At 43.5% G+C, this 28,000-nt stretch overlaps 1 protein-coding gene across 1 annotated transcript; it reads right to left on the reverse strand.

Annotated features, from left to right (window-relative positions):
• foxo1a (forkhead box O1 a) lies at nucleotides 1-28,000 on the reverse strand. Its single transcript, XM_071495970.1, has 3 exons — nucleotides 27,008-28,000; nucleotides 4,646-4,837; nucleotides 1-4,275 (listed from the first exon to the last, which is right to left on the reverse strand). The coding sequence occupies exons 1-3, from the start codon at nucleotides 27,665-27,667 to the stop codon at nucleotides 3,088-3,090; spliced, it is 2,040 nt and encodes a 679-aa protein (XP_071352071.1). The 5' UTR covers nucleotides 27,668-28,000; the 3' UTR covers nucleotides 1-3,087.

The raw sequence follows: 28,000 nt of genomic DNA on the forward strand, positions 1-28,000 counted from the left end.
TTTAACACAGAAGTACATTTATTCAGGTCTTAATACATTAATAATGAACAAGTTACATAGTCTTATTGATTGCAAATCACACATCACAATTCCAATTTATTCCTGTATACCTGTATAAGTTAAATGTAACAGATTTTCTTATTTTAAAATATGTATTGGGTACTCTTCCTCTTGTTACGAGGAGCACTTTGTTATAAAATGTAAATAAAAGTGCAATATCTTTCTATTCATAAAATTACAAAAATTGGTCCAGAATCTGCATTCTGAGCAGGACTTCTCCGACAGACTAAATATTGTGTTTTTCATTTTAAAAATGTAATATATCTTAACATTTTTTTTCAGTAATTTGCTTTTTGATGCTATTTTCTAAAAACTGTAGCTAAATACAAGAAATACAACATTGTCAGTTTACAAAAGCTTAGCATATCAATCACTGCATCATCTATTTTCTAAATAAACTTCATTTTTTTCCCCATATAACTATCTGGAACGTAGAGTTTTGACAACAACAACACCATAATATCTCACAGCGCTATGTTACAATAAAATATCTCTGTCATAAGTTCAAAAAGAAAAAAAAAAAGAAAATATAACAATAGCAACATAAAATTAAGGAATACAATGCATAGATTCAATCATTTAAAAATGTAGAGATATAATTTACTTAGTACAGCTCTTTTACTTTTAGAGTGAACCCTGTGACACTGACTACATGGATTCATTACAGTTTATCCTGACTTGAGTGACCGGCACAAATATATATAATTCTGAACATATCACATGATAAAAATGCTAAATATATCACTTTAACTTCAAAGGCAAATTTGGCTATAGTACATTATGGCATGTTTGGGTAAGAAAAGGCAACACCTGGCACCAAAGCCAAACAGCAGCTTCTTTCACGGCTTCTCTGCAGAGCCTTTTGAAATGTCAAGAATTTCATTTTACTCTTCTAAAACCTGCCTGCTCCATGGCTTTCTTAAAAATCTCTGTCAGCGCTGTCAGATCGTGTGCCATTACTGGTTCGGAGTATGCGAGTTTCCGTTTCGGACAAACAACTAAAACAAATTTAAGGAGCTTTCCTCTGCGGATGGAGGGAAACTCGTCAGTAAAAACCTGCACACTCCACGTCCTGGACAACACACGATCAGACTCGCTGATATGTGTGGTTTCTGTATGAATCAATCAATAAGCATTAATGTCAAATAGGCAGTTTTCGGTTTTAGTTAGTTATCTCTAAGCCACTTTGTCTTTTAGCCACCGAACCAGCCGACTTCATGAGAAGCAGTCATGTTTACAGACGCCACCTTCACAAACGTCGCCACACTCTTGTGCACTATACGTGACTCTGCGTAACTGGTCACCGACAGGCTGACAAGCTCATTGTTAGTACAGCAATACGTGGGGGAGAAAGTCGGAAAATGCAAATATACAAGCTAGATAAGATACTTAACACTTAGTAGCGCTTTTCTAGGAGGAAACTTTCAAAAATAACCCAAAATAAAGGTGTTATGAAAAAGATGACTGGAGCTATCGAGCTATCACGTGTTACCATTATATCAAACGTTTAAAAAGACAGGTAGAGGTAGGAGGGGCAGACTGAAAGTGGAGTCTCGTTAAAAGCAGTAAAGCTGTTCCTCTCGACGGCTTCAGAGGAATCATACTGTACTAGTTTCAATCAGTCACAATAACCTTTAAGACAAAGAAGAACGTGAAAAAAAAAAGGTTCTGAAATTGAACAGGGGACAGGCTGGTTACTCACAGTGACTTTAATGACTTTCTCTACTAGCAGATCTTGGACTATTTTTATTTTCTTTTATCCAACCTGCCTCGACCTCCTAATATTCACAACGCGCTCAGGAAACCCCGACAAGAACAACCTGTGAAAGCAGGGAGCTGAAAATTAAGAATTCACTGCACTTCTCTTCAAGACTGCTGGATTTGAGTATCTTCTGGACCGTAGACATTTACAATATAAAACCCTTCAAGCCTGCAGTCTACTCTGTTAGGCACGATAAATAGGCCCCTGTGGTATTAAGGTTCAGAGTGACGAACGACTCAGAACAATTCTGAGGGTCTGAGCGCAGGTTATGCACCAGCATAAATCTATATTAACCACAAATAATTTAGGTCTCAAATATATACTAAATCTAGTAAACACCTACCACATCATTTTAATATACATTCATAATGTATGTACAAGAAATCAGAGAGTGTATTACCATTTTACAGCCTGATTGAGAAGGATTCTCAAAGCACAGATCCGTCCACTCGACGTGTGTTTGAAAGAATCTGATCCAGTTTTCTCTGTGAGCTCATTTCTGCTGCCTTAATTTTTGCTTCCATTCTGTAAACACTATTTACAGTCTTATAAAACACACTACAAGACCTGATTTTACAAACTGTATGATGACATTATGTACATTCAGGCAACAACAAAGTGATCTATTATGTAACATCATCCGAGGATCCCTTGAGAAGTCTCTCACTTGACATCATCCACAAACCCATGAGCCAGATTACCTTCATAATTTGTCCGTAGTGGTAATCAATTATCCCTACACTGTACATACAAAAAGCTTGATTGTGGAGACACAGTAAACAGCGTGGTATGAGTTTGTGCACTTGTGTACAGATTGTGCTGCTGATGATGAGATGGAGTTGGCAGTGTCACTTGCAAAAAAATTGCAGACAAAACCACTGTATAGTATTTCTAACCTTGGTGAGTAAACCAGAGGAGGTGTGTTTCAGTTTGGCTCTTACGTTAAGGCAAAAAATGTTTGGCACTTAGTTTGTACAGAATATGTGATATTTCAAAAATGATTCGGATTTCACCGTGTTCAGTTCAAGGGGCTCTAACGGTGTTGCGTCCTCCGCAGATCGCGACCAGTCTCAGTCCGCTGAAGGGTTTTTGAAACAGAAATGTTGATGGTACAGAAACCGCAGATGATGTTGGGATGAGGATTAAGCATCCTACGATACTTTTTTTTTTTTTTTTAAATGTCTCAAATGAGTTATGATTCTGTCTTTTGCCAAACAGCAACAACAACACATCGGACGAACAGAACTTTTTTCGTACTACAGTTTCTACCCTGACACCCAGCTGTGTGTGGTGGTCTTCACCCCGTGGGGGAAACCCTGTTGGGTCACCATTGGCTCAAAGTTGAAGTCCAGTGAGTCCCCGTCCATCAGAGTGTCATGGAGGACTGTCTCCATGTCAAACTCAAACTTCTCGATGGACATGTCGTCCAAGTCGCTGGGCAGCTTCTCTGGGTGTGAGGGTGGTGCCAGGCCTGGTCGTCCGTATCCATTGGTGTTGAGAGGGCAGAAGCCGCCAGGCATGCCTCCCCCGCTGAGGTGGCTGGAGAGGCCATAAGGCATCTGCATAGGGCTTTTGGCTGTAGGCAAACGTGTGGTTCCCCCGCTGTGGTTCAGGGACATGAGCAAGCGGCCGTTCATAGCCGGTGACGTGGCCGGGGCTTGGTTGTGCACATTGTGGGGGTGGGTGTGAGAGAGACTGTGCAGGTGACCGTTTCCACCTCCCATGAGTTTGGCTGCATGCTGACTGCTGCTGTAGGGCGGCAGCATGCAGCCTCCGCTGGACTGAGACACCACAGTGTCCACTGACGGCATGAGCTCTCCGTGCTGGTCTGTATCTGACGTCAGCAGCTCCTTCAGGAGCCCTGCAGGGCAGCTGTACTGGCCCATGCTGGGCCCGAAGCCCGGCTTACTCTCTGGCAGTGTCTGCAGCGGCATGGACGACAGGGTGTTCATTCCCGCTTGGCCGTACACACACTTGCGATACTCCTGCTGAGGCTGCGTGACCATACTGGGGGAGCTGTAAGTGGGGTACCCAGGGCTGGGCTGCATCATAGGAGACGGGGAGGACTGGGAAGAGCCGGGGGTCGTCGCCCCTCCTCCAACTTGAGAATTGTTGGGCGAGAGCAAGTTCAGGTTGTCAAGAAGGTTCTCCATTACATTCTCCGAACTGTGTCCCAGAGAGCCAGTCATCTCTGTTAGGCTGGGCAGTGTGGCTGTCATTTTGGCCCCAGGGGCTCCTGGGTAGCCCATATGCACGTCTGCCTCCCCGAGATCATCCTCAGGCATGAAGGGTGAGAGGCGGCCGCTCAGAGTGCTAGCATTGGAGCTGGTCCGAGGCCTGAAGCTGCTCCACGCATCGAAGTCATCGTTGCTGTGCGAGTTGGGGCTGCCGGGCCACTTAGAGTAGGAGCCAGGGCTGTCTGCGCCCCCGTCAGGGCCGCCCTGAAGGGACAGCTGTGGGGAGACAGTGTAACATATGCTTTAGAAACCACTGGAACCACTGGCTGACACTAAGAAAATCAAATACCAAAATAGTCATGTCAGATACCAAACCCATAATCAGACGATGTTTACAGACAAGACGCAATTCATTAGCAGTGTGGACATGATTCACAGTTGTTAATTGTAATGTAGCCTTGTGCTTTATACTTAACATTTAACAGACTAAAATGAGTTGCTCTCATGGGCCAAAAAAAACAACCCTGGGCCGCCCATTCACGAATTCCAAATAATAAATGAAGAGACACAGAGAAGGAAAATTCAAAAATCAAATATCCGCTGCCTCTGAGCACAAAAGCATTAGATGGGTCTTTTATTTGTTTACCTTTTTCTTAGCTGCTCTCCCTCTGCTCTTGGTGAACTTGCTGTTGTTGTCCATGGAGGCTGCTCTGCGTCGCGGGGACTTGCCGCTCTTCCCACCCTCTGGGTTTAGCATCCACCACGAGCTCTTGCCCGTCCCCTCATTCTGGACGCGGACAAAGCGGCTGTGCAGCGACAGGTTGTGTCTGATGGAGTTCTGGAGACGAGGGAGAAAGAAAAGAAGAGGAAAGCTGGGTGAGGAGCAGACAAATGGGAGAGATTTGTGTTTGCCCTTTTCCCAGAACACCTCAGATCTGCTTTAGCCTCCAAGTGCAAATCCCCCCGTACAGGTGGCTCTCTTTAAAAAAAAAAAAACACGCGGGGCTTGACAGCTGACTTACAGAGGAGAAAGGGGAGATTTTAAGTTCACTCAACAATCCCATGCCATTTGCTATTCAAAGAAACACGTGCACAAACACACACACACACACACACACACACACACACACACACACACACACACACACAATAGGTGTCAATAAGTTTACTCCATGAGCAATGCATCCTGAACAAAGTGAGGATTAAACTGCAGACACTCTTATCTCCAAACATACTGTACAAGTGGGCTTTTATTTCCTTTACAAAAACAGAGGGGCCCATTGTAAAACACCATTGTACCAACACTCACATTCCACCTGACTACGTGTCTTGTCTAAACCAGCACAGAATCAAAGGGAGGAAACAGACTAATCTTTCCTTCTTACAGACACATTAATTCTGCACTCTAACGTTGCTTAGTGACACCCCCGGTGGAAAAACTAATTTTTGTCAGGAAGCTAGTGAAGCATGATTAAAACACGGCAAACAAAACGGCGAGAATATTGGGCAAACGCCTGCTGAGCAAACCACAGAAAGTGAGACACCGTCCTTTCTGCCCCACTTTACCGGAACTGCTACTGTACCGGGGAAGAACGTTTCAGAGCTCATTTGCTTTTCAGCCTGTTCTTACCTTCTGACTCTAACTCAGCCCAAGCTGTTGTTTAAGTGACCATCTACCCTCAGAGGGTAATTTACACTCTGGCTCGGTGATGGCCTGGCTTGTTTTGTGTCCGGGCCATAACATGAAGTAATGAGCCTTGGCCAGACATTACTGTGCATGCGTAAAGCTTGTTGTTTTGGAAGAAAGGCTGGAACTCCCAGCACACACACACACACACACACACACACACACACACAGACACACACACACACATGCGGGGCTTAGCGTGCATAGTGGCTAACGTCATCAAGCCCGTTCCTGCTGTGAGTCACTGCCTCACATCTGGTTCACAGTCTGCCCTCTGCTCTGCCTTCACCTCTGCTTCTCCTCATCTCTACCATCTCTTCTCTGTGGTGACGCTGAAATCTCATCCCACTCTAACCCACTACACAATTATTTTCATTGTTGATTAATTTCCCAATGAAGCACTCAATGGGTTGTTTAGTCTGAGATTTATTTTCCATTGTTCTTGGTGATGTATTCAAATTTCTTGTTTTGTCCGACAATACAAAACTGAAAGATATTCGATTTACAGGGATGTGAAACAGAGAATAGGGGCTATTTCTTGCATTTATAAAGCTTGTTTGGAATTTATGCTTAATAAATAACTTCAAAGATTAAAGACTCCAGCGTAAACCTGGGGGGAGGGGGGCGAAATCAAAGCATGAGAAGCTGCGATACAGAGTCCTGTAATGAATGCTTTCTGCTAAAATGCCCAATAAGATAATAAGTTAATTTTCTCAAACTTTTAGAAGCTCCCTCCAGATCCACAGAGGATGCTGTACAGCTGTTTTCACAGGCTGAGTAGGACTCGTCAAGGTTAGCAGACTTCCAGGAGTGAAACTGGCGGAGTGCCCCTCAACAACACTGTCTGATTTCTGACAGTCAGCTGATCGACTAACTGACTGAGCCGCTCCATCAAATACTATTGCCTTCCATTTCAGCCACAAAGTCCTGTTTTTTTTTTTTTAGCATCTCTTCTTCTTCTACTTCCTGTCTGTACTTTTCCGTCTCTCCACATCTTTCCTCTCCTCGCTGGAGGACCTCAGGCTCCGGGGCACGTGAGGACCCTCCTGAGCACCGGGCCCTTAACAAATGAATGAAATTACCTCTGAATCAAATGACCCGACTGTCTCAGCCAATAATCTCGGTCTAGTTTGCATGATCTGAGGGACGTGACAGTCCTTCCCTGATTAGCCTAGCAAATGCTTTTCTGCCCCCCCTCCCCCCTTTCCTCCTCCTGCTGCACATCAGTAGCTATGACAAAAGGCGAGGAGTAAAGTCTGGTCATGAGCCTCTCTTTCCCATGACCACTAAGAGTGCTGGTAATTTCAGCTGTGCTGCAACAAGGAATGACTGCAATGCGAGCGCAGACGCCGGGATGTCCTGTTGCAGCCCTCTATCATCCTGATGACAGAAGGGGCAGAGACAAACTCCACTTCAGACGCTCTGGTTTCTGTTTTGGCTTACATAACAGTCGGTGTGCTGAGTGCTGTGACGATCCAGAACATTTTAAAACCAGTTTAAAAGTCTTGATGCAAGAGAGGGAGTACAAGTGAAGGGTCATTAAAAAGTGTTCTGATGGGAAATACCAGAACTCTATGTGCTGTGCGTGGCTCAGGGTGTCTGGTGGGACCAAACGGAAAAGCATCTCCCACTGTGTGTGTGTGTGTGTGTGTGTGTGTGTGTGTTCCAGCTTATGTTCTTACATGAATTGCAGTATGTCAAACAGCAGCAGCACAGTATGGTGTTGATTTTGTCAGTGATATTGTGGCTTGAAAACACACGCAATTTGGGGGATGAACACACGCACATGAACACTCACACAGTCACTCACACAGACACACACACAAACAAACATGCATACAGTATAGCTATCAACATTTTCTTTTTGAGATACTTGATTTCTTTTTTTTTAAATTTTTTTTTTCAAATTAAGAGTCTTTTGAATTCTGCCACTGTATGTGAAATTGATTTCTCTCTGGCTGCAGTACACAGGAATCTCAGCATTCCAGCTAATCATTGTGTGCAAAGTTCAACTGTAATCACAGCCAACTTGTTAGTATCTCTTAGGAAACAGTAAAGGCAGGATTCCCAGCCCGGCAGTCATCACAATCAACATTCCTCAGCAAGGTTACAAAACCTATGATTTCACAGAGCTGAACTCTGCTGATTACTGCTGCTGGAGGACGCTCCTATCTGTCTTGTGTTGTACAAAAATATGACACTAGCACTGACCCAAAAGAGAGAAAAAAAATGCAACAAATCATGAAGACAGTTTTGACAGAGGGGCCTGCACTAATAATACCGCACTAAATGTGGTTTGCAGTCATTGAATAGTTTAAAGTGAATGAAAACCTTTCATTTTTTTGCACCGAGGAATGTAATCATAACAAATGGCGTGACAACAGGCAGTAACCTGACATTACTGCTTCTCTGAAGGCTCGCTCATGCAGCCAGAGACAATAAAAAAAAAGAAAAAAAAAAAAGACACTTCTCTCTGTTCTGCCCGAGCCCACCGCGAGGAGCACCACCTCCGTTCTCTGAGTCAACAGAACAGAGCAGCGCTGGCAAAACACGAGGAAGTGACCACATGAAAGCGGACAGTGACAGGAAACAGAGCTGACTTCCTGCCTCACAGGAAACACGGCGGTTGTGAGGCAGAGAAAAAGGCATGGAATGCGAAGCCGCAGCACCGTCGGCCAAGTGGACACCGCAAATTTAGCTTTACCCCCCCCCGGTCCTCCCCCCTCCGTCCTCCCTCCTTCAACCCACTCCCCCCAAACTGCCAGAGAGTTTATGTTTAGCTGCAGGCACTAATCCCTGATGTCACACTATATCTATCCAATGAAAGTAATGTTCACTTTGTCGTGTGACTGCTGAAACTGAATTACATGACTGGATACGTCATGACTCACTGAGTGGCCGCAGTATGCGCGTCTGGGTGGTGTGAGTGTGTGTGTGAGTGTGAGTGTGTGTGCGTGTGCGTGTGTGTGTGTGTGTGTGAGTGTGTGTGTGTGAGTGTAGGCTGTTTAAGACATGGAGAAAGAGGGGTTGTGTGTGTGACAGAGTGGGCATGGATCAGTAAAGAACACACTGTGCTGGTTTAAACTCCCTCACTGGCAGCGCTGCTGAAAGGCCACAGTGTTCGGTACATCACCCTCTCCCTTTCCTCTCCTTCCTTTTCTCCTTTATTTCTCGTCTCCTCCCTCCCTTTCTCGCCTCCTCCCTCTCTCCTTCTCGCTTTGTATTGCCCGCTCCCATCTATTCCACGTTCTTTTCATCTCCTCCTTCCCTTCTTTGTCCTCTCTCCTCCTCTCCTCATTTGGTATCCTTCCTTCTCTTCTTCTCCTTCCTCGCCTTTTTGCCTTGCCCCCTGTCACCTCCAACTCTTACATCGCCTCTCCTCCTTTCACCGACTGTCTCCTCCTTTCTTCATCTTGTTTCCTTCCCTCTCCTTTCTCTTGCAGACAGTTGCCAAGTGCTGTACCTGCAGAAAACTGGAGACGAGAGTGCCAGACAGATGCTGGCACTATGACCGAGGCGCTGACGCTTTCATAACTGCTCAAATGTCAACTGATCTAATGAAGAAAAAATCCCCAGAAGAGTGCAACACCACCTACATGAGGGCTGCTTTGAATCAAGTGAAGCCACAAGAGAAACCTCAGCTGCAAAGGCCATACAGCTATAGGTACGCCAAGTCTGCAGCAATGCTCCCTCCTCACAGACTGAAAGCGTGCAGCAGGTACAAACTCACACGCTATCAGCACTCTGAGCAGTTTCACATGCAGTTATCAGAGATATGGAACTGATGGAGGTGAAAAAAATGTGGTTTCCCTGCACTATTTCCACTGAAACGGTGCTGTCCTGAACAGACTTTTTCACCTTTCATTACCTACGTTTTCAGCCTGAACAGCAGGTGTGCTCTTGCACTGCAAGTAGCTATTTTCTGTGTAATGTCTGCAGCGGCGAAGAGAGCAACCTATAGAGCAGGTAGCAAACCATTTCTAACCACCAGAGTAAGTAGCCTTAAAGCTGCAGCTTGGTCACGTCTGGAGCTTTGTGCTGAGTCCGGCTGAGTTAGAGCAGTGTGGTTAAGACAGAAAGACGTGTAAACCTGTTATTAGGCTAACACCAGCTCAGCAGGTCTGCCTGCTTAACAACAGCATGGGGCTGAGCACACTGCTCCAGGTGAAATGGCGGGGCAACGGGTGATGGGGAACCACCACTCAGTGGGATCACAAAGTCATCAAAAGATACAGTCACAGCGGGTTCTTCCCCCTCCGTGTCAGATGCACTTCAGAGATCCAGAGGCCAGATTACAACTGATTCCGTTAGATCATAAAAGCAGGTTCGCCAACGGTGGCACACTGTGGTAAAGTGGCCTTAGAATAAGATCAAAGTAATAACACCTCGAGACCGAGGACAGACATGAGCAAGAGGGAAGAGGCAATAGTTATTTTTCTTTTCTCCTTGGCCGAGGATGAGATGAGGAATGTGTCTGTAGTCGAGGACCAAAAACGACCGAGTATGGAAAGCTGACATCACATGTCTGCTCAGATAATCTCATCTGGATCCTCTTCTATTAGACAGTTTCTTATTTACATCTTAGCTCTGAAAAAATACAGATGCTTGTGCTTAGATGATATTAGATTGGCTTCTTTTATTCAAAAAAAAATGTTTTGTAGGAAAATATGTTTGTTCCCTCAAAGTAAGTTTTCATGAAAAGTGTCTCAGACATTTTTGCAACTAATTTCAAAAAATAAAAAAATTCAACCAGTCCTGACAGGGTTTTTAATTCTTTACAAACCAAATTATATTAAACAGTTGTAAATCAGTGCGGGGGATTTCTGCCAGCTTCTTTAATGAGGGAGGTTTCTGATTTATTGGGCATCAACAGTCAATAAAGACAAGATCTAAATACCTGAATTGCCAGTGTCTGCACCTGAATGTTGCTTTAATTTAGGATATTTACTTTGAACTGGCATTTGGCAGCTTTATTTATCTCTTTATATAGTATTTGTCTATAGGGTGATGGATTCAGTGTTGTGCTTTATTGTGTGAGTTTTTTTGTTTGTGTGTGAAATTAAAGGAAACTGACAAATGTCAGAGAAACTGTTGCAAAAAATAAAGCATCACACCCTCACATTACCACATTCACAGGGCAATATGAACAGCCTGTGATGACTTCATGCGTTTGCAGTTTGATAGGTTATCATCAGGACCAATACTGGACTGACCACTGATAATCACTGACCTATTTACTAAAGTCAATACAACAATGATCATAAAAGGCAGTGGAAATAAAAAAAAAAAAAAAAAAAAAAAGCAGAGCACAGGAAATGTAAAGCCTTGGGTCTTTTTTATTATTTACACCCTCGGTTTCATTAAAGCGGTCCGGAGAAAAGGAAATGATTGTTGTCATTAACGTTGCGTAGCAGCGAGCAGCACGGCACGGCGCCTCAGGTTGGACTGGCCGGGGCAGCATAAATGAGTCACTGTTAGTGACGATATAAAAAGAAATCTGTTAGGCTACTATTTCTGTTTTTAAAAAAAGTCTCAGATTAAAAATGGAAACTGACCCTAGGATATGGTTTGAGCCAGAAATAGGTTGTTTCTGCCCTCTCCCCTCCACCTCCCCCCTGTCTTCCTTGTCTTCTATCCCTCTCTTGTCCTTTTCACTTGTTCCTCTGGGATATCATGCACGTACACTACTGGCCACAGCTGATCGCACACTCGTGTTGCAGCAGAAAAAGGTCCCTTTCTCACCCACTGACGTCAACTTCCAATAATTGAATTTGGCAAAGAGAGGGGAGAGAGGAGGCCCCGGACACAGAGCGCTCAGTGTGGAGCTCCTTAAATTCACTTTAGAGTTCTGTGAGTCCAAGTAGCAGTCTACGACTTCCAGGAAAGCACCTCTTTAAAATGGTCATTGTCAGATGCTGAGTTATATGACCATTGAAAAGGCAGAAAACGCAAGTCATGCAGAAGAAAATCTGTCTGCAAATGTATTTACTGACGGCTTCTTGGCAGGATCTCCTTTTCACAATCCTCTGCAAGGAATCTGAGTGCAACCAACTGCCCTGCCCCCCCCCCCCAAACACGCACACACACACGCAAACACAGCTGAACTTGGAAGCCTGAGCGGATGGTGATTGGTTAAGCTGAAGATTGATCGGTCTCACAGACGCTACAGGAAAATGATAACTAGTCAGTGAGTGGTTTTCTGCACACAGTGAGAAGCAGCACAGCCACTGACACTCCAGGATCTTTCATCGCTGTATGATAGTGTGAGACGGGCGGTGGAGTGGCGGGGCTATTAGAGAACTTCCTGCTGCATTGTATCCGCACAGGAAGAGCTGGCCAGTCCTGATACTGATCCCACTGATGCCTCTGGTTTCTATGCAAAACACTGCAAAAATGAGGCCCTGGCAGGTGCAACGTAAGGGACTAGCTGAAGAAAACCGTGGGTTCAAGAGCCACCACTTCCTAATCAAAACTCTGTAGTCTGACTGGGCAAAACAAGAGGAAAAAGGAAAGAGGGGGCCCTTATCCAGGTAGGCTTTTCCAGCAGGATTACAATGGCAGATAAAGCTCTTACTGTATATCTTAGAAACACTTTGTGAGAGAATAATAAATCATCTTCTATTTCCCTCTGGTTTGGCCAAGTCGTCCTTGAGAAGTTTAATATGAGTTAAGCTTGCCTTTAAAAAAAAAAAAAAAGCAGAAATCAAATATGTTTTTTACTTCATAACCATTGCCAAATTGTTAATTTGCATTTGCCTTTAGTTGCTCTTAGGCCGTGTTATTCAAGATATGTTATACTGTTGATGTTATGATATGTAATGATATGATCAGTTCAGAAAAATTTTCCCAGGCAGAGAATTAACACTGTACAACATTTTAACTTGTTTTCAAAAGTTTCAAATGTTTTCAGTGGAAACTTAGCACATGTTAATTCAAAGAAATTCTTATTTATAGTGTAATATTGATTTAATCACACTGTTCTAGGGTCACCTGAGCTGGAAGGCCCATAAACATGGGCTGCATTAGTGATTCCCATCACATTTTGTTTTTTGTTTTTTATGACTATAAGGGCTGTTGTTTATGAACTGTTACACACACGTATTTTTAAAATAATGGCCCAGCAGCATGTGAGCAGCTACCAGAGTTGGTGTTTACATGCTGAGCTCTCTCTTGTGCTCGCTGATTTCCTGACTCAGACTTAAGCAGCACGTAGCTCATGTGTACAGACAGGGCCCGGGTTGTGCTGGCAAAGCTTACCATGCTAAAATATGTGCATGTGTTGCTATGTGCAACACAATGTGAGTCTGTAAATGCACAGAGCTGTGTCTGTGGAGCGGGGGATATTTTTCGCCTCTGATCAGCAGAGCGGCTGGGCTGGGCAGTTGCCTGCTCTGCCTGGATAAAGATGCAGTGTGTGGACCACTGCTGGGTGCCTGTGTGGCGGCCTGCATCCACAGGCCTGACCCACCACGGGAAGGAGGGTGGGGGGAGTGTGTGTGTGTGTGTGTGTGTGTGTGTGTGTGTGTTATATTTATATGCTTGTTACCCCAGTTCAACCTAGCAAACACAGGGATATCCCCAAGCTGTTTTTATGGCTGAATGTTGATTCCAACAATAAATGTCCATTCGGTTGCAGGGTCGAGAGGATTTCTCATTGGTACTCTTGTTGTTTTATTGCATTGAACTGCACTGAGATAAATATGCATAACCTTTAAACTGTTTCCAAGTAAAACACTGCACACCAACAATGTTTGTAATGAGCAAAAGATAGTTAAAACACTACATGAGTCTTTGTTTATGGAGTTCAGCAGTGGGATGAGTGGATGAGATCGTGGCGGTCAGCATGACTGAAAAAATGAAGATGAAGAGGAAAACAGCCACACAGTGTTTGAGTACTGACTCTTCTCACAAGTTCAATCCAAAAACACCACAGCGATTCTGGCTGAGCACCAGAAACATCACCAAAATTTAACAAGTACAGCGGGCGGACATTGGTCCAACATTGACATTATATGCTGACGATATTCTATTGACATTATCTGATCCATTTACTTTCTATTTCTATTTCTTGCTCCTGTCCCTTCAGGCATAAATATAGAGTACCATACACTTTTCAAATCCAATGAACAAGGTTTATTAAGAACCACATTAAGATGACTTGATAAGACGGACAAATTTTTCTTTATCTTTGGAAATGACTGTGCTCCCAAGATTGGCTCACATCATGTCCTCCATTCTCCTTCAAATCCTTCAATACTGGTTTAAAGAAATAAATACTATATTATCTCAATGTCTGTGGAATAATAAAAACCTAGAATAAATCATAAGAAGTTGTCCATGCCAAAGACTAAGGGTGGTTTTGCCTGACTTTTGCTGTTACCTGTTAGGTTAGGGTACTTCTCTCCCTTCATGTCCACTATGACCTGAAATCTGCCAGGCAGTTGATCAACATATATATGCAAGGACATAACATACATGAAATAGGTCCTACTGTGAAGGACAATACCATAATTCCACTTTCAGAGAAGATAACTAAATTCAGTCTGAATGAATCATTTTTTCCTCTCTTACCTGTAGTTAAAAGCTATTATCATGAAAAGCACAGATGGGAGGGGGATGTTTTCAGCCTCTTCTCCTTCCTCTCCCTAGTAGCAATATTCAGACACAGAAAAGATGGGAACTATACCCCAGTATCTCACTCACCCTACATGGGTGGGACAGTATTTGGAGGCCTTCAGTATCATTGTCTAAATGTGTTAAATTTATTATTAGACTTAACATGTATGGATCAAACCCACTCAGGCCTATGTTGGCATGGTTATGGGGAGGTGGGCACCTTTGTGCATCCTTTGGCTCTGTCCAGCTGTTAAAGCCCTCTGAGATGTAGTCAGCAATACACTTTAAATGATTTTGAATATGGGTGTAGCTCAGTGTCCAGAGACATGCTTGGTGTGCATTCAGCTTTATGTGCAATTTCACAAAAAACTGTATTATTAGCAACAAAATACACAATTCATATGAAATGAAAGGTAACAAAAGCTATTTGTTTTAACTCAAGTAAAAGGTTGGAGGACTTTCTGAACCTCACAAGCCTGGAGGAAGCTGCATCATCTCTGTCGTGTCTGGATAAGGGCGGGAGTGGCTTACAGGACACAATAAGGTCATTCCTGGAATCACAGCGTCTTGCCCTCTTCTCTTTGTTATGTAACAAGGTCATTGTTGGACACACAGTATTCACTGTCTGTTCCTGTTAATTCTGCGTTTAAAAAAAACTCTTTGTTGGTGTGTCTTGTCTGTGTGATAGCCATGTCTTTGAAGTGCCTTTCTCGTCCGTCTGTCATGGAGAGTCGATAGTAAAATCTTACAGGGGTTTTCTTGCTGGGAGTGGGTGGAGCCCTCTGAGCAGTGCTACGTCTTCAGGGCAGCCTGGAGGCTACAAAAAATGACGAGTACATTACTTCCTTGAAAGAGTGTGATACTAATACCGTGGCCTGAACCTGAAGTCACAAATAACCCAGTTATTTTTCAAGAAAAAGAAAGATATTTTTGAAGACAGCGGGGGAAGCTATGATAGCTTCATAACTGAAGTGTTCAAGGACTGTTGTTTAATCGTGATGGAAATGAATTAGCTTTATTCTTTTTCTGCCAGTTCCTGATGCTGTTAACTCCCCTTAAATGCAGTCTGTAAATCAGGCTGTAATGTACTTACCTGCGTGCTGGTCCTAAAGCCAGCATGACTCATTCTCTGCCAAAAAAAACAAAACAAAACAAAAAAACAGTTTCCAGAGCTAAAACAATAGAAACCTTATGAAGCCATTACAGTCCTTTTATCACAAAGTACGTTTTTTCACTGGCTCATTATGAAAAGGAAATAACAATGACACATCACGTAATAAATAAATATATTTGAATTGAACTGAAAGTGTGCCAGGGACTTTATTCAAGTGAACAAGTATTTTATCAGAAACCGGTGACTAGATGATGACTCCGCTCCGATCGTCATGGTTATATCTTCATATGTTTTGAAATACAAATGTTGTTTAACATAATACTGTTGGTCTTGGACACATCTGTATTATTGTTTAATTTTCAATTATCACCAGTGTTGTTGCTGTTTGGCCTTGCTGCTGTTACACCGGCGCCATTACATGAAACACATTCGCTGTACTGTGATTGTGTCGCTATAAAAGTCTCACAAGGACAGCCGCTGTGTGCTACTATGTGTTTATTCTGCTGCCTGACAAAAGTCTAAAAGCATTAAAGTGTTGTTGGTGTTTTCATTTCCCCTGGAACTAATAGATCAGTATGTATGACAACATTCAAAATCTCCACCAATCAATATTTACAAAAACCTCATCTTTCATAGTGAGGGCTCACATTTTTGTGAGGAACAGTAGACCAAAAGTAATGACATTAAACCAGGGCACCAAGACCTGGACTTGGCATCCCGAATCAGAGGGGCCATTATCAAGCTGGCAGCCATACAGGTCAGGACCAGGGATGCACATGAGTAAACCAAAGCCTCACTCCAGCATTTACTTTGGCTGTAAAGTATTATTTAGCTGATTGTGAGCGAACCACAGAGCAATTACCTCTGTATCTCAATATGCATGTTGCGGTCATTTTAAAGGATGGTATGGAGGGGGTGATCAGCAATAAAACATATTCATTTCCCAACTCTGAGAAATGGCGCTAAGAGGAAGAATGAAAAGAAAAAAAATGAAGGAAACGCTGGAAGAGGAAGAAGCCACTGAATCTGGCGTCACGCTCAGTGTTACTTCCTCTCCTGATGACATCACTACCCTGGTACTGCATACTGTGAACTGCTCTCAAAGCCACCACTTCCTGTCAGGCTCAAACGTGCAATCACAACAATCACAGCATCCAACTACATGTGCTGACACGGAAAATGTAAAAACTAATATTTTACTCAAATGTTGTTTATTACATTGAACTTCTGCAACATTAAGTTAATAATGTTCCTGAGAACATGGTGTTTCTAAAATTCAGATTTTTTTTTTTGTTCTTTTTTGTCATCAAGAGAGCCAGAGAGGAATGATAGAGAGCTGCATAAGACAGATGATATAAGCTCAATAGTATTTAAGCTCCAACATTAGTGCAGAATAGAGGACGTGGGACATGATGGGACAGATGCAAAACACAGCTCCACGGTAGAAGAGGGCCGAGAATTACAAACAATTTCATTTTACTCATACTGCTGAATTCCAGCTGCCTGAAACAATCAATCCATGTCAAGATTAAACAGAATAAAACTCCAAATGACAATGTCTGTAAAGGATGAAAATAATGATTTTTTACCTCTCAGGAGTCAGATCAGGAGACTTTTTTTTCTTTGCTATCTCACTTGTCAATTGCTTCGATCAGGACGTGAATAATGATCTATTCAGAGAAAAATGAGCACACATGTGGCTACATGTCTAATCTGCCTGACTGGCACTGTTGTATTTCCTGGAATCACACATAGGAACCGGAATGGGGAGCCACACCGGAAACTGAAGATGCCACCCTCAGACTGTACAGCACATCTACGCTCAAAATCCGACATGAGTGTTTATATCTACCATAAATAGTCCCAGGAAAACTACATTTTTGTTCATCGCAGCTATCAGTCATAATGAGAAAATAATAACATCCCGCCTTTTCTCTGGAAATTGCTAACAGAAATGTATTTTGGACTTAAAACTGTTTTTAAAAAAAATTCTGTTTTAGTCCACGCAGTGTATGCTAGTCAAAGCTGATGCCAAGTGAAACCTAACTGCTGGTAACCTCTCCCCTTCTTTTATAAACACTATGTAAGCCAAGAGCCTTGCTATACAACGCACACAATAATGCTGCAATGTTGCAACACCAGTGCAAACCTAAACTGGAACTCCTCCTGAGTTGGTTACACTGTTATGCACTTTGACCTCGAAACAAACTATTAGTTCCTGTGGCAACAGAAGCGGGAAACCAGCCGTCTGACGCACAGTCATAACAGCACTTCTGATTAAAGTGCGCATTTAAATTTCCACCCATGCCAGCCAGCTCCACAGCTCCAGTGAGTGTTCATGTATGTGATAGAGGGCCTGAGTGCATGTGTGATTGTGTGATAATGCCAGGCCAGTCTGACAGGCACCGTGCATAATCGCTTTAGGGCGGGAATTGCACAACAATGTGGGTCTGGGTAATGCCTGTGGTTTGGGGCCCTCAGCAGCGAGCGGTCCCGTAAAAGTGCTGCTCTGCTCACTCCCTGTGTGTCTGCAGCCACTTCACACACAGACACACACACACACACGTAAGAAACACATAAGCTATGAGAAAATGAGGGGACACCACATTTTTCATGTGTGAAGAAGCGCTGAGGGTTTTCACTTCTCGCTTGCATGGTGAAATTATTTTAAATCTGTACAGCAGTTCCTCTTCTCACACCGTAAAACAATGCTGATGTCTTCCTGTTAGCCACACAGGAGATTTTTTCCAATTTTCTGACTGATGAGAAGTTGTGGCAGACAGAGCTGCGGTGTATTCTGTGAAGAAAACTGCCATGCCCGGGCAAACCCACTGCCAAAACAGACGATCACATGCTCTCGTCCCACTACTACCAAACCCGCACTCAGAAAAACAAAACAGTCTGACTCATCCTAAATGACTGTTTACCTGACCGTGGAGCTGGATGTCAACTCTATCTTTTCGACTCCAGCGTAAAGCAACCTGCGTGGGCACCTCTCCTCTGTTCTGTTGAATGAGTCTCCACTCTCTGTTGGTATCTTTTTTGTATCACTTACACTCTGTGCAGTTACTGGAGGCTACGCTGATCTGTCCTCTGGTCCGCGGCCAGAAAAAGGACTGACAAAACAAAACTCTGGCAGAAGTGCTGCGGGGTTGTGTGATGCCAGTGTCTGAGGTGGGTTGGAAACACCCGTGTACACATTTGACATGATTTGTTTGACTTCACTAAATGAAAGGGGCGCTTCACAGGGATTTTCCTGGGTCCTTTCCAGTGAGATACAGGCGCTTTAAGTGTAAAGTTATCAGCTGTAGCAACAGCTGTGATACTTATAGCGCAGTGAGTTCAGATCCTCAGCTCAGGATATTTTGTCTGTAACTGTTTTAGAGAACTAGTGTTTGATAGTCAGTTGCATTTTTTATTTGGTTCCAAGCTGACAAAATACCTGCATTCATAAATGCAAAAAGTAATGTAGAAAAACATTCAATAATAGTAATGAAGAATATTGTAGATAAAGAAAATATGTAATCTAACTGAAAAAAGTTTCAACAGCTGTATAAGGGAACCACATTGTTTTATTTCCCTGCACTGGAATTCATCTCACAACATTTCTACGAATCATAAAATGTATAAAGATGTTTTCCACAGTGGCTCAGATTGGTGCAGCCAGTTCTTGGTGCAGGAAAAGCCTTGACTGAGAAAAACTTATTTACATATTGAACAGGTTCTGCATGTTTTTGAGACATTTGAGTAAGAAAAAAAAAAAAAACTCTGGCAAGCAGCTAACTTTTCAGATCTACGAACTGTGAAGCATCTTCGACAACCGGACTCACAGGGAGGTAGACAGACATGATCCACTGAGTGGTATGTGTCTCAAGGCGTCTGTCGTCGCCCGCTGGCTCCCTCCCATGGCATTCTGGGCATGCTGTTAAAGGTTTACTGCGAAACTACGACCCAGACAGCACCAGCACATGGGATACTCGTTTGAGGTTAAAGCTGATGTGACTTCATAGATTCAGAATGGCTGGAGCCATAAATAAGCACACATGAACCACACACAGATATAAACATTCAAACACCATTTGATATCCCTGCTGTGCCACACTGACCTGCTTTCCTGCCTCTGTTGAGCTTTGAGTCGGTGATTAATTTCCTAGGATGTTTTTTTTTTTTTGAGGGACTAGGAGACAGACAACAACAGAGTACTGATGCCGGGGCTGAGAGGAAAACAAATGTGGAGCGGAACATGATGAAAACATGAGGTTGTGAAATAATCTGTGGGGCTACTAGTTTCACAATGTTGCCCAATCAAATCAGTGTGAATGAGCATGGTTACATCACTTTGAAATTGACAATATTTTTCACTCGTCTTCATCACATTCTCATACCATGCTGAGCCAAAAGCACATAAACAAGTGGATCTGCTTGTCATAGATGATTTAACTACACTTGTTTTGATCGTTGCAGTTGTTTATCAACCAAAGAATTTGATGGTTCATCTCAAATGTAACAAATTGCTCATTTGCATGCAGCATTAGTACTTAAATAGTCTTTGGGTTTGAACTGCAAAGGGGCTATCTGTAAGTTTTCTGTGCCCCTCCTTGGTGGGAGGGGCTCATGGTGATTGGTGATTGTTTTTAAAATCTCCAATAGCAAAACTTACAAAACGCTCCTTTAAAGGTGCCACCTTCAGTTTTTGGAAGTTGTGATGGGCATTTCAACTTTTTTTGACAAAATATAGACTCAACAATAAACCAATAAATGAATATTGAAAATAATCATTACTGCAGACCTAGTATCTGCCAGGGCGTCTTACACAGAGCAGAACAAAGGTTAACAGGTAGTGTTCATCAATACTCACAGCTGCTTTTTAACACCCGTGGTGGTGCCAGCCACAGTGATTCAGCACATCAAAGCACTAAGTGATATGAAAAGCGAAGGGGGGAAAAAAGGCAGTTGTAAGGAGATACTGGATTAAAATCAGCTGAGGAGAAAAGGAAAGGCAGAATATCACGCCACAATAAAAAAAAAAAAGATATAAAAGCCTGTACTGGAATGTTCCCTGTGTCGGCCTGTCTGTCTGCCTGCCATCGTGTCTGTGCATCTGCCAGCAGCAGGGCTTTAATTATGAGGCCCAGGTTATGTGCGCACACACATACACACACAGGCACACACAGGAGACTAGCGTCCCACATATCTCTAACACAGTGCCTCACAGTTCCGCTGACTAACCAGTGGCACCAGACTTTGGCCTGCGGCTCCCTGATTCCAGTAAATGTCTTGTTATGCAACTCCTAACAAGTGTCACCCAGTCTGAACTTAGAGCATTCTGGGTCTCTGCTGTGCCCTCCCTTTCTCCTTCTCTTTCTCTTTATCTCCTAATTCTTCCCTGAAGACAGTGAGCAGTTAGCCCCCTTGGGGGGTCCAGTAACCCCTCAAAACGCTAAGTGTGGCCTGCTTTGTGCAGAGGCACAAAATCAGGAATGGGAGAGGCAGGCGGTGCAAGCAGGAAATAGGGAGGAGGGTGAGGAGAGCTCCTCCAGCTCTTTGCCTGAGAAACACAGCTGCCCCTCATGTCTTGGGGCAATGCCAAGGTTGGACTCCTCGACTGCCTCAGGGGGGGTGAGAGGTGTGCGTCTATGTGTGTGTGTGTGTATGTGTGTGTTGAACCAGTAGAAACAGGAGGACTGCTGTTCTATGCGGCTCCCTGTCCTACTAATACACATTCACACCCAGAGAAACAGGCAGTTTGTGACTGGTGATAAAGTCCGACCAGCTTTGTGCTCACTCAGCATTAGACCGCCTTAATTCTTAGCTTCTGTATTTCTGTGAACCGTATTCCCGGGGTTCATGAGAATGATTATTTTAGATAACACACCGCAATTACATCACACCTCTGCATCATCCCTACCACGCAATCAAATTAAAGTTGAAGCAGTTACAATCACTTTAAAAGTAGCTATTTGTAAGTTTTCTCTAACGCCAAACGTGGCTTCTTGCAGGGTTCATGATTGTCACTTCACAAGAACTTCCACCAGCATTGCGTTTACAAGAAAAGAGGTAATACTCCCTGTGGAGGCTACAATAAGATGGGCCGGGGCTAGCTGGTTAGTGTGTTAGTGTTTCTTTTGGTTAACCCAGGCTATATAGCCATAGCAAAACTTACAAATAATGTGATGTTTAAGTAGAGTTTGACATACACTACTGGTCAAATTTTAGAACAGCACCAACTCCCCAAGGTAGGAAAAAAGTTTAGGTCACCAAAAACTGAAAAAACATGTACATTTCATAAAAAACAGGCCTTTTTCAGGAACTGACGCTGCTTAACTTACAGCAATCCTGCAGCAACAGAAGCAACTGAAGCCTTCAAGGTTAATGCAGAGAATTCCTACAAGTTGACCACGACTGACAAAGCATCTTTCTATACAAAAGGCAGTGCTGGGACAAACTGTGTTACTTCACCCCTGATGCATTATTAGGACAATACATTACTGCAGGAAGTCGTACTGTATATTGCTGTCAGAATGGTGAGAACAAGATAAGCAACAGGGGAAAATAGACTGGTTCATCAGGGGTTCATCCTACAGCAAGAGAATGAGCCAAAACAGGAGAGGTAAAGAACCAGACTCAAACCTCATGGAGCCGGTTTGGGACGACCTGGACAGAAGGTGAAAGCGAAGCAATCTGCAAGTGCAACACATTCATGGGAACTTCTGCAACAGTGTTGGGACAAACTTTCTGTGTAATATTTGATTTCCATTGTAGATAGAACATCACGTGTGTGTTCAGCTGCTGAATGAGTCACAAAAATTTGGAAAATTTAACATTTAGTTCAGTAAGAAGATTCCATGATTATTTGTTTTTAAAATCTCCAATTGTTTATTTGTTCTCTGCTTTAATTTCAGAAACACTGAGAAATTGAATATATATATATATATATATATATATATATATATATATATATATATATATATATATATATATATATATATATATATATATATATATATATAACAGCTGGGAAAATTGAGTGTATACAACAAGACAATAGAAATTTGTCAACCGGTAGAGATTTTGTCACACCATTGATACCAATGTAGCACTCCCTGCTGGCAATGAATTAAACCATTGCTGGCAATGTTGCAAAAATCAATAAGCCTTGCTGCTTTATGGTAATATTGTATTAACAGTAGTTAAGTGTCAGTTTGGTCAGGTTAGTCAGCTTCATGAGGTTTCTGTTTCTTGACATTTTTGAGACTGACATGAACATGAAGTACTTTATCCCTGACCACAGCTAAAGGCAAACTGAAGCGTGAAGGTTCAGAGATGCTACACATATTCAGATGGACTCCTCCTTACACTGTCAGTGTCACTCAATTAAACTACTTATTGTTTTATTAATGTGAATATAAATCATCCCTGGGATCACTGACGTGGTCATAAAGTCAGATCAGTGATGCCTGTCCTGTGCTCCACACAGATTCCACGCACACTCATATCCTGACGTACCGCACAGCCTATCACAGCTTCTCCTCTGGGTGATACCTACAGTGTTTACTGTAAGACTAAGTGAGACTGGAGTCAATGGGTGCATTTACATGGTAATGACCCTCGTGTCACTTGCTGTACAATCTGCTCGGACCTGCATGTTTGTCTGCTTCGGCACAGTGTGTTTTGAGATCCGTGGGAGTGTTTACCAGCGTAGGCTGAGGAATTTCAGGTCAAGAGAGCGCTGTGTACAGAGAAAACCTATGACCGAATTGATCTCCAAACTGACATCAAAGGGCGCCTGAGCCATCCAGCTCCACCGGCTGAAACCAAATATTTATCCTGTGGTGACGTACAGATAGTAGAGAAATACAAGAAAGAACAGATTTTTGGCAGGTATGCAAGGATGTGTGTGTACTGTATACATTATACTGCATTAATGCACATGTGCAATTTGTGTGTGTGCAGCCTAAAACTATTTAACAATAATAACACTTTGCAGAGTGAAACGAGTGTATTAGAAATAGATAGCCAGCTCTGCAGAAAGGTTCGGTGATACATAATTTGTGCCATCTGTTCTTCTTCCTGTTGGATAGCGCCCTGTGCCAGGGCCAGTGTCCAGTCCACTTGGAGAGCTTCTCCAAGCTGGTCCCACCTGGCACAACTGTCCTCAAAATTCACACTGTCGCAGACGGCCTGAGAAGTGTGGAGGCTGTCATGACTCAGTACAGACACGACCGAATGTGGAGGATCAGCAGCGCTGCGAAACGAGCTCAGCCTTAAACAATTACAGAGCAGACAGTCTTAATCATAGATTAATGAAATCTTCATGCTCTTCAGCCAGTTCACGTCAGGAGAGCTCCAACTGCTCAGTGAGATCTGTGACGCGGAGAAAGGATCCTTGCTAAGAAAAATCGAAAGCAAATTACAACAGATACAGTCTTCAAGGTGTTGCCGGTGCCGAGAAACAAAACATTTGTGATGTGACTATGTGTCTCACAGCGCAAAAGAATCCCCGCAGAAACTCTAGGCCTTAATATGACTTGACAGTGAACCAGTGAATCAGTCCAGTATCTCCACAAACCACAGATCATATTCTCATTCTAAGCATTGTTTCATTTTCTCTTGAAGGGCTCGCTGGGTAAGAATGGGAGGCTATTTAGTCTGAGTGTCTTTGTTTGAATGTCTGGAGTCATTTTGCAAAGCTGGTGTCTTTGGAATAAAGTCTACCACACAATTTACATATCTGCATGTTTCCAATCAGTCATGTCACCTCAGTCGAGACAGAATATAACAATGCAGCGGGAGATGAAAAGCTATACTACTATACTATATAGAAAAAAACAGATTCATTACTGAGCAAATATTTTGTACATTTTTTTGTAGAATCAAGGAGTTAAATACTGATTGATTAACTGTCTGTCTGAAAATATCCCTGTACATCAAAGGGCCATTGAAGAGAAAACACATTGCTGGACAGAAAATTACCATTTTACATTGTCATGTTTACCACAGAGGCATTCTCTCCTCGGCTCGCCCCGGCTCATAAGTAAGCTCGCTCTGAAGAGACAATGTGCGATAGCCCCCCTGTGTGAAACCGAGGGGAGCTCTATGAATAACTCCCCTTGCAGCAGTGAATGGCACTTTTCTTTCCCACAGTATTACTCAGCCTACACCCCCAACATGGCAGGATAAGCAGCGAGCCCAGGCGATGGCTGAGCGCCCCTCTCCAAGCCGCCAATCACACAGAAGCTGTTAAGCAGAGGGAGCGGCGGCGAGAAACCCCACTGTTTATTTAGGTGTGTTACTGAAGACACAAAGACACTCTCACATTCTTTTGTCACGGTCACTCTGTTGCATGCTTTTCAAAATGTAAATGATCTACTAATGTACTTAATGATGCTGGAGACAATTAACTCACAGTGATTGGCCTTAACTACACTCTGCTATATAATAACTTCCCAATTACACTGTAACCAGCGAGTGTCACTGCGAAAGTGTTGACCACAGCTGTTTCACTGTCATCCAGCAGCTGGTATGACTGGTGACAATCATGTGGCCATGTGACAAGTCTGTCATTTGCGTAACAATGCATATTACATCACTCTGAAGTTAAACTGATAACATAAAGGACTGTCCTACTTTTTAAAGCCAACACCACACCTGATTTTTCTCTGTTGTTTCTCAGACTCGACATGACTAACAACCTGTAGGTGTGTGTGTTTTCAGGAGTCACCGTACCACACTCTGCTGCCTGTCTTTACTCGAATCCGAATTACTTGTTAATAATTATCCTGGGGCCCCTTACGGATGTATTCAGTTTTTATATCTCATATTAATGCACCTCTCTTTGTTTTGTTTTATGAATTAACCAGAAGTATTTCAGATGATTCACCGCTCATTGGAAAACAACATCTTTGCTCTCAAGAGAAAATACTCGTGTAAGCAACCTTTCATTTATGTCCATAACAGGGACACACACACACACACTTTACACTCAAGAACAAAATGACCTTACCTACAAATCGAAACAAACCCACAGAGCAGCGCAGATCCTGACCCTTTTAATGTGTATGATGAATAAATGGGAATAAGAGGGATGTCACTTTTCTTCAAATGGCCAAACCTGCTTGGGCAATATCACCACCCTAGCAACATCTGCCCAGCACCTGCTTTGTTTACACTGAAGGGGTTTTTCCACTCTCATATAATTTGACCGACGGGGCTACGTTTGACAGCTCACCACGAGTTTTGTGCTTTTTGTAAACACTGAGGTCAAACGAATGAATATGGAGCAGAGTGTTGCTGAAAAACTGCATTTGTTCTCAGTCAAACATTAAAAGACTACGGTTTAAAAAGCAAAATGCAAATTTCGCAAAAAAGAAAAGTTGCGACTTCATTGTCGGCCGATGTGATTCTGTGAGAACTGAAACAAGAAATTCTCACTGGCACTTGTCATCTCTCAGCACATGACTAAAACATGGGGGCCTGCTCTGACATGGGAAGGACAACAACAAAAACCCCCCCACAACTGCTTTGCATTTCAGCAGCAACCCAGACGGCATATAACAGAGGGAGGCCGCAATAAATCTCTCGCTGTGTGACTACAGGCTCAATATGATTTCCCACTGGGAGAGTAGACTGTCATCAATTTATTGTCAGACACCAATGAAACTATGTGTCTCCAAAAGGAGGTTTACGCCCTTCAATAGTGGGAGGGCCTGTCACACCACATCAGAAATTTTAAGTCCCCTCTTGTGTAATGTTTTGGACAGTTTCCAGGACACATGAATGCCTCTGGTATCTCAGACGTCCGAACACAGCTTCAGTAAGGGGCACACTCTAATATGGAAAAGTGCGAATTAGCCTTTAAATCAACCGTACATTTTCAACATTAAAACTGAGAAGAGAGCTGTCTCAGTCATACTCGAAGCATTTGGTACAATCAGGAACACAAGAAGGCAAATAGAAGAAAAAAAAAACCCTGTTGAGTCAGCAGACTCATATAAATCACATACTGCAGGGAGAAGTCAGATGACTGTCTAAGGTCACGGTTACAATTGGTCAGTTTACTGAATCGGCATGAACTGGATGGATGACAATGAAGAGAGACATAGTTTCACAAGACCATGAACAAATGACAGACAGCTTAGCAGTCACTTAACTCTTCATGCTATTTTTTCAGTGCAGAAAGATTTGTGGCAAAGTGAGGATGCAGCGCAAGTATTAGCTGAGGTCTGTGCAGGAGATGTGACGGTGATAACAAAAATGGATGAGATTAGACGATGGAGACAATAAATAAAGACAGAAACAACACTAGCTAAAAAACATTATAGTCACAATAAAATGACTATTAAGCTCCACAGACAAGCCAGAAAGCCCTGGAGGGGCTATTACAGTGATACCACAGGAGATAAAAAATATAGCATAAAGCACAATGAACCCACTGTTAAGTCCCACAGGCACACTAAAACTCCCCACTGGAAAACTTTGTTTAAGAACTGGCCTGGCAGAGGCGACCACTTTATCAGGCATTGGCAGCACCCCATCCCCGGTTAAAAGAACCAAAAGAGAGAGAAAAAAAAAAACTACAAAAACAAACGTACCTTCCAGCCTGCAGAGCTGTTGCTGTCTCCCTTGTCCTTGAAATATGGCACACTCTTCACCATCCAGTCATAAATCTGAGACAGAGTTAGTCGGTTCTCAGGAGAACTTTCGATAGCTTTGGTTATGAGGTCTGCATATGACATATTCCCCCATGCGTTTCGCCGGGAGGAGCTGCTCTTCCTCTGGGCAGCGGCGGCAGCTGCGGCCGCGGCCGCCGAGGACGACGAGCCCACCGGGGAGGAGAGCAGAGGCACCTGCTGCTGCTGCTGATGCGGGAGTTGCGGGTTCGGGTGCTGCTGCTGCTGCTGCTGCTGCTGCTGATGTTGTTGCTGCTGATGTTGCTGCTGCTGCTGCTGCTGCTGCTGCTGTGGAGGTTGCTGGTGGACGCAGTTCTCCTGACACTGGAAATCAGAGCACAGGATGACAGGCTTCTGCTCCGTGAAGTCCTCGGTCTCCTCCAGCAGGCTCAGGTTGTTGATGAACTCGGCGTTGCTGGCGGGCTCCTGCTTCACAGACGGCACCGGCGATGACGTGTTGGAATCGCCCGGGTTGATGAACTCCGGTCGGGGCAAGGGCCAAGTGCAGGACCGGGGCCGCGGCAGGGGCTCAAAATCCGGGTCGATTTCCACCAGGTGTGGCTGCTGGGCCGCTTCCGCCATGGTTGAGAGGTGACGGAGCCAAGTGTTACAATGTCATGTAAAAACGGCAAAAACCTTGTCGCCCCTCAAAAGTTGCAGCTTCGCCTTTGAAAGATAAATCTGTCCGGGAAAACAGTGCTCCGCCTGGGCGCAAACTCTGCAATGACAGTTACATCCCAAGCCGGTAAAAATCTGAGTCAACAATGATAAAAACGACGTTTCTAAAAAGGCCTTTCACGTGAAAAAAAGTTGTGTAAGTGGCCACAGTGCGCCGAGCCGCTGGTTTGTTGTTGTTATCCAGCCGTAGTGATGTTGTGCCTGCGCCCCGGACAGCCTGTTGACTCTGTGTGGTGT

The sequence above is a fragment of the Trachinotus anak genome, unplaced genomic scaffold (assembly GCF_046630095.1).
Source record: "Trachinotus anak isolate AG129_WGS33_773 ecotype Australia unplaced genomic scaffold, CSIRO_AGI_Tana_v1 ptg000014l, whole genome shotgun sequence".
Taxonomy (NCBI): domain Eukaryota; kingdom Metazoa; phylum Chordata; class Actinopteri; order Carangiformes; family Carangidae; genus Trachinotus; species Trachinotus anak.

Excerpts from the sequence above, each read along its gene's own strand:
- foxo1a (XM_071495970.1), bottom strand. The coding sequence starts at position 27,667 with ATGGCGGAAGCGGCCCAGCAGCCACACCTGGTGGAAATCGACCCGGAT. Across the intron at positions 4,838-27,007 it reads ACAGCTCTGCAGGCTGGAAG|AACTCCATCAGACACAACCT; the intron begins GTACGTTTGTTT and ends CCTCGTCTCCAG. Across the intron at positions 4,276-4,645 it reads GGAGAGCAGCTAAGAAAAAG|CTGTCCCTTCAGGGCGGCCC; the intron begins GTAAACAAATAA and ends GTCTCCCCACAG.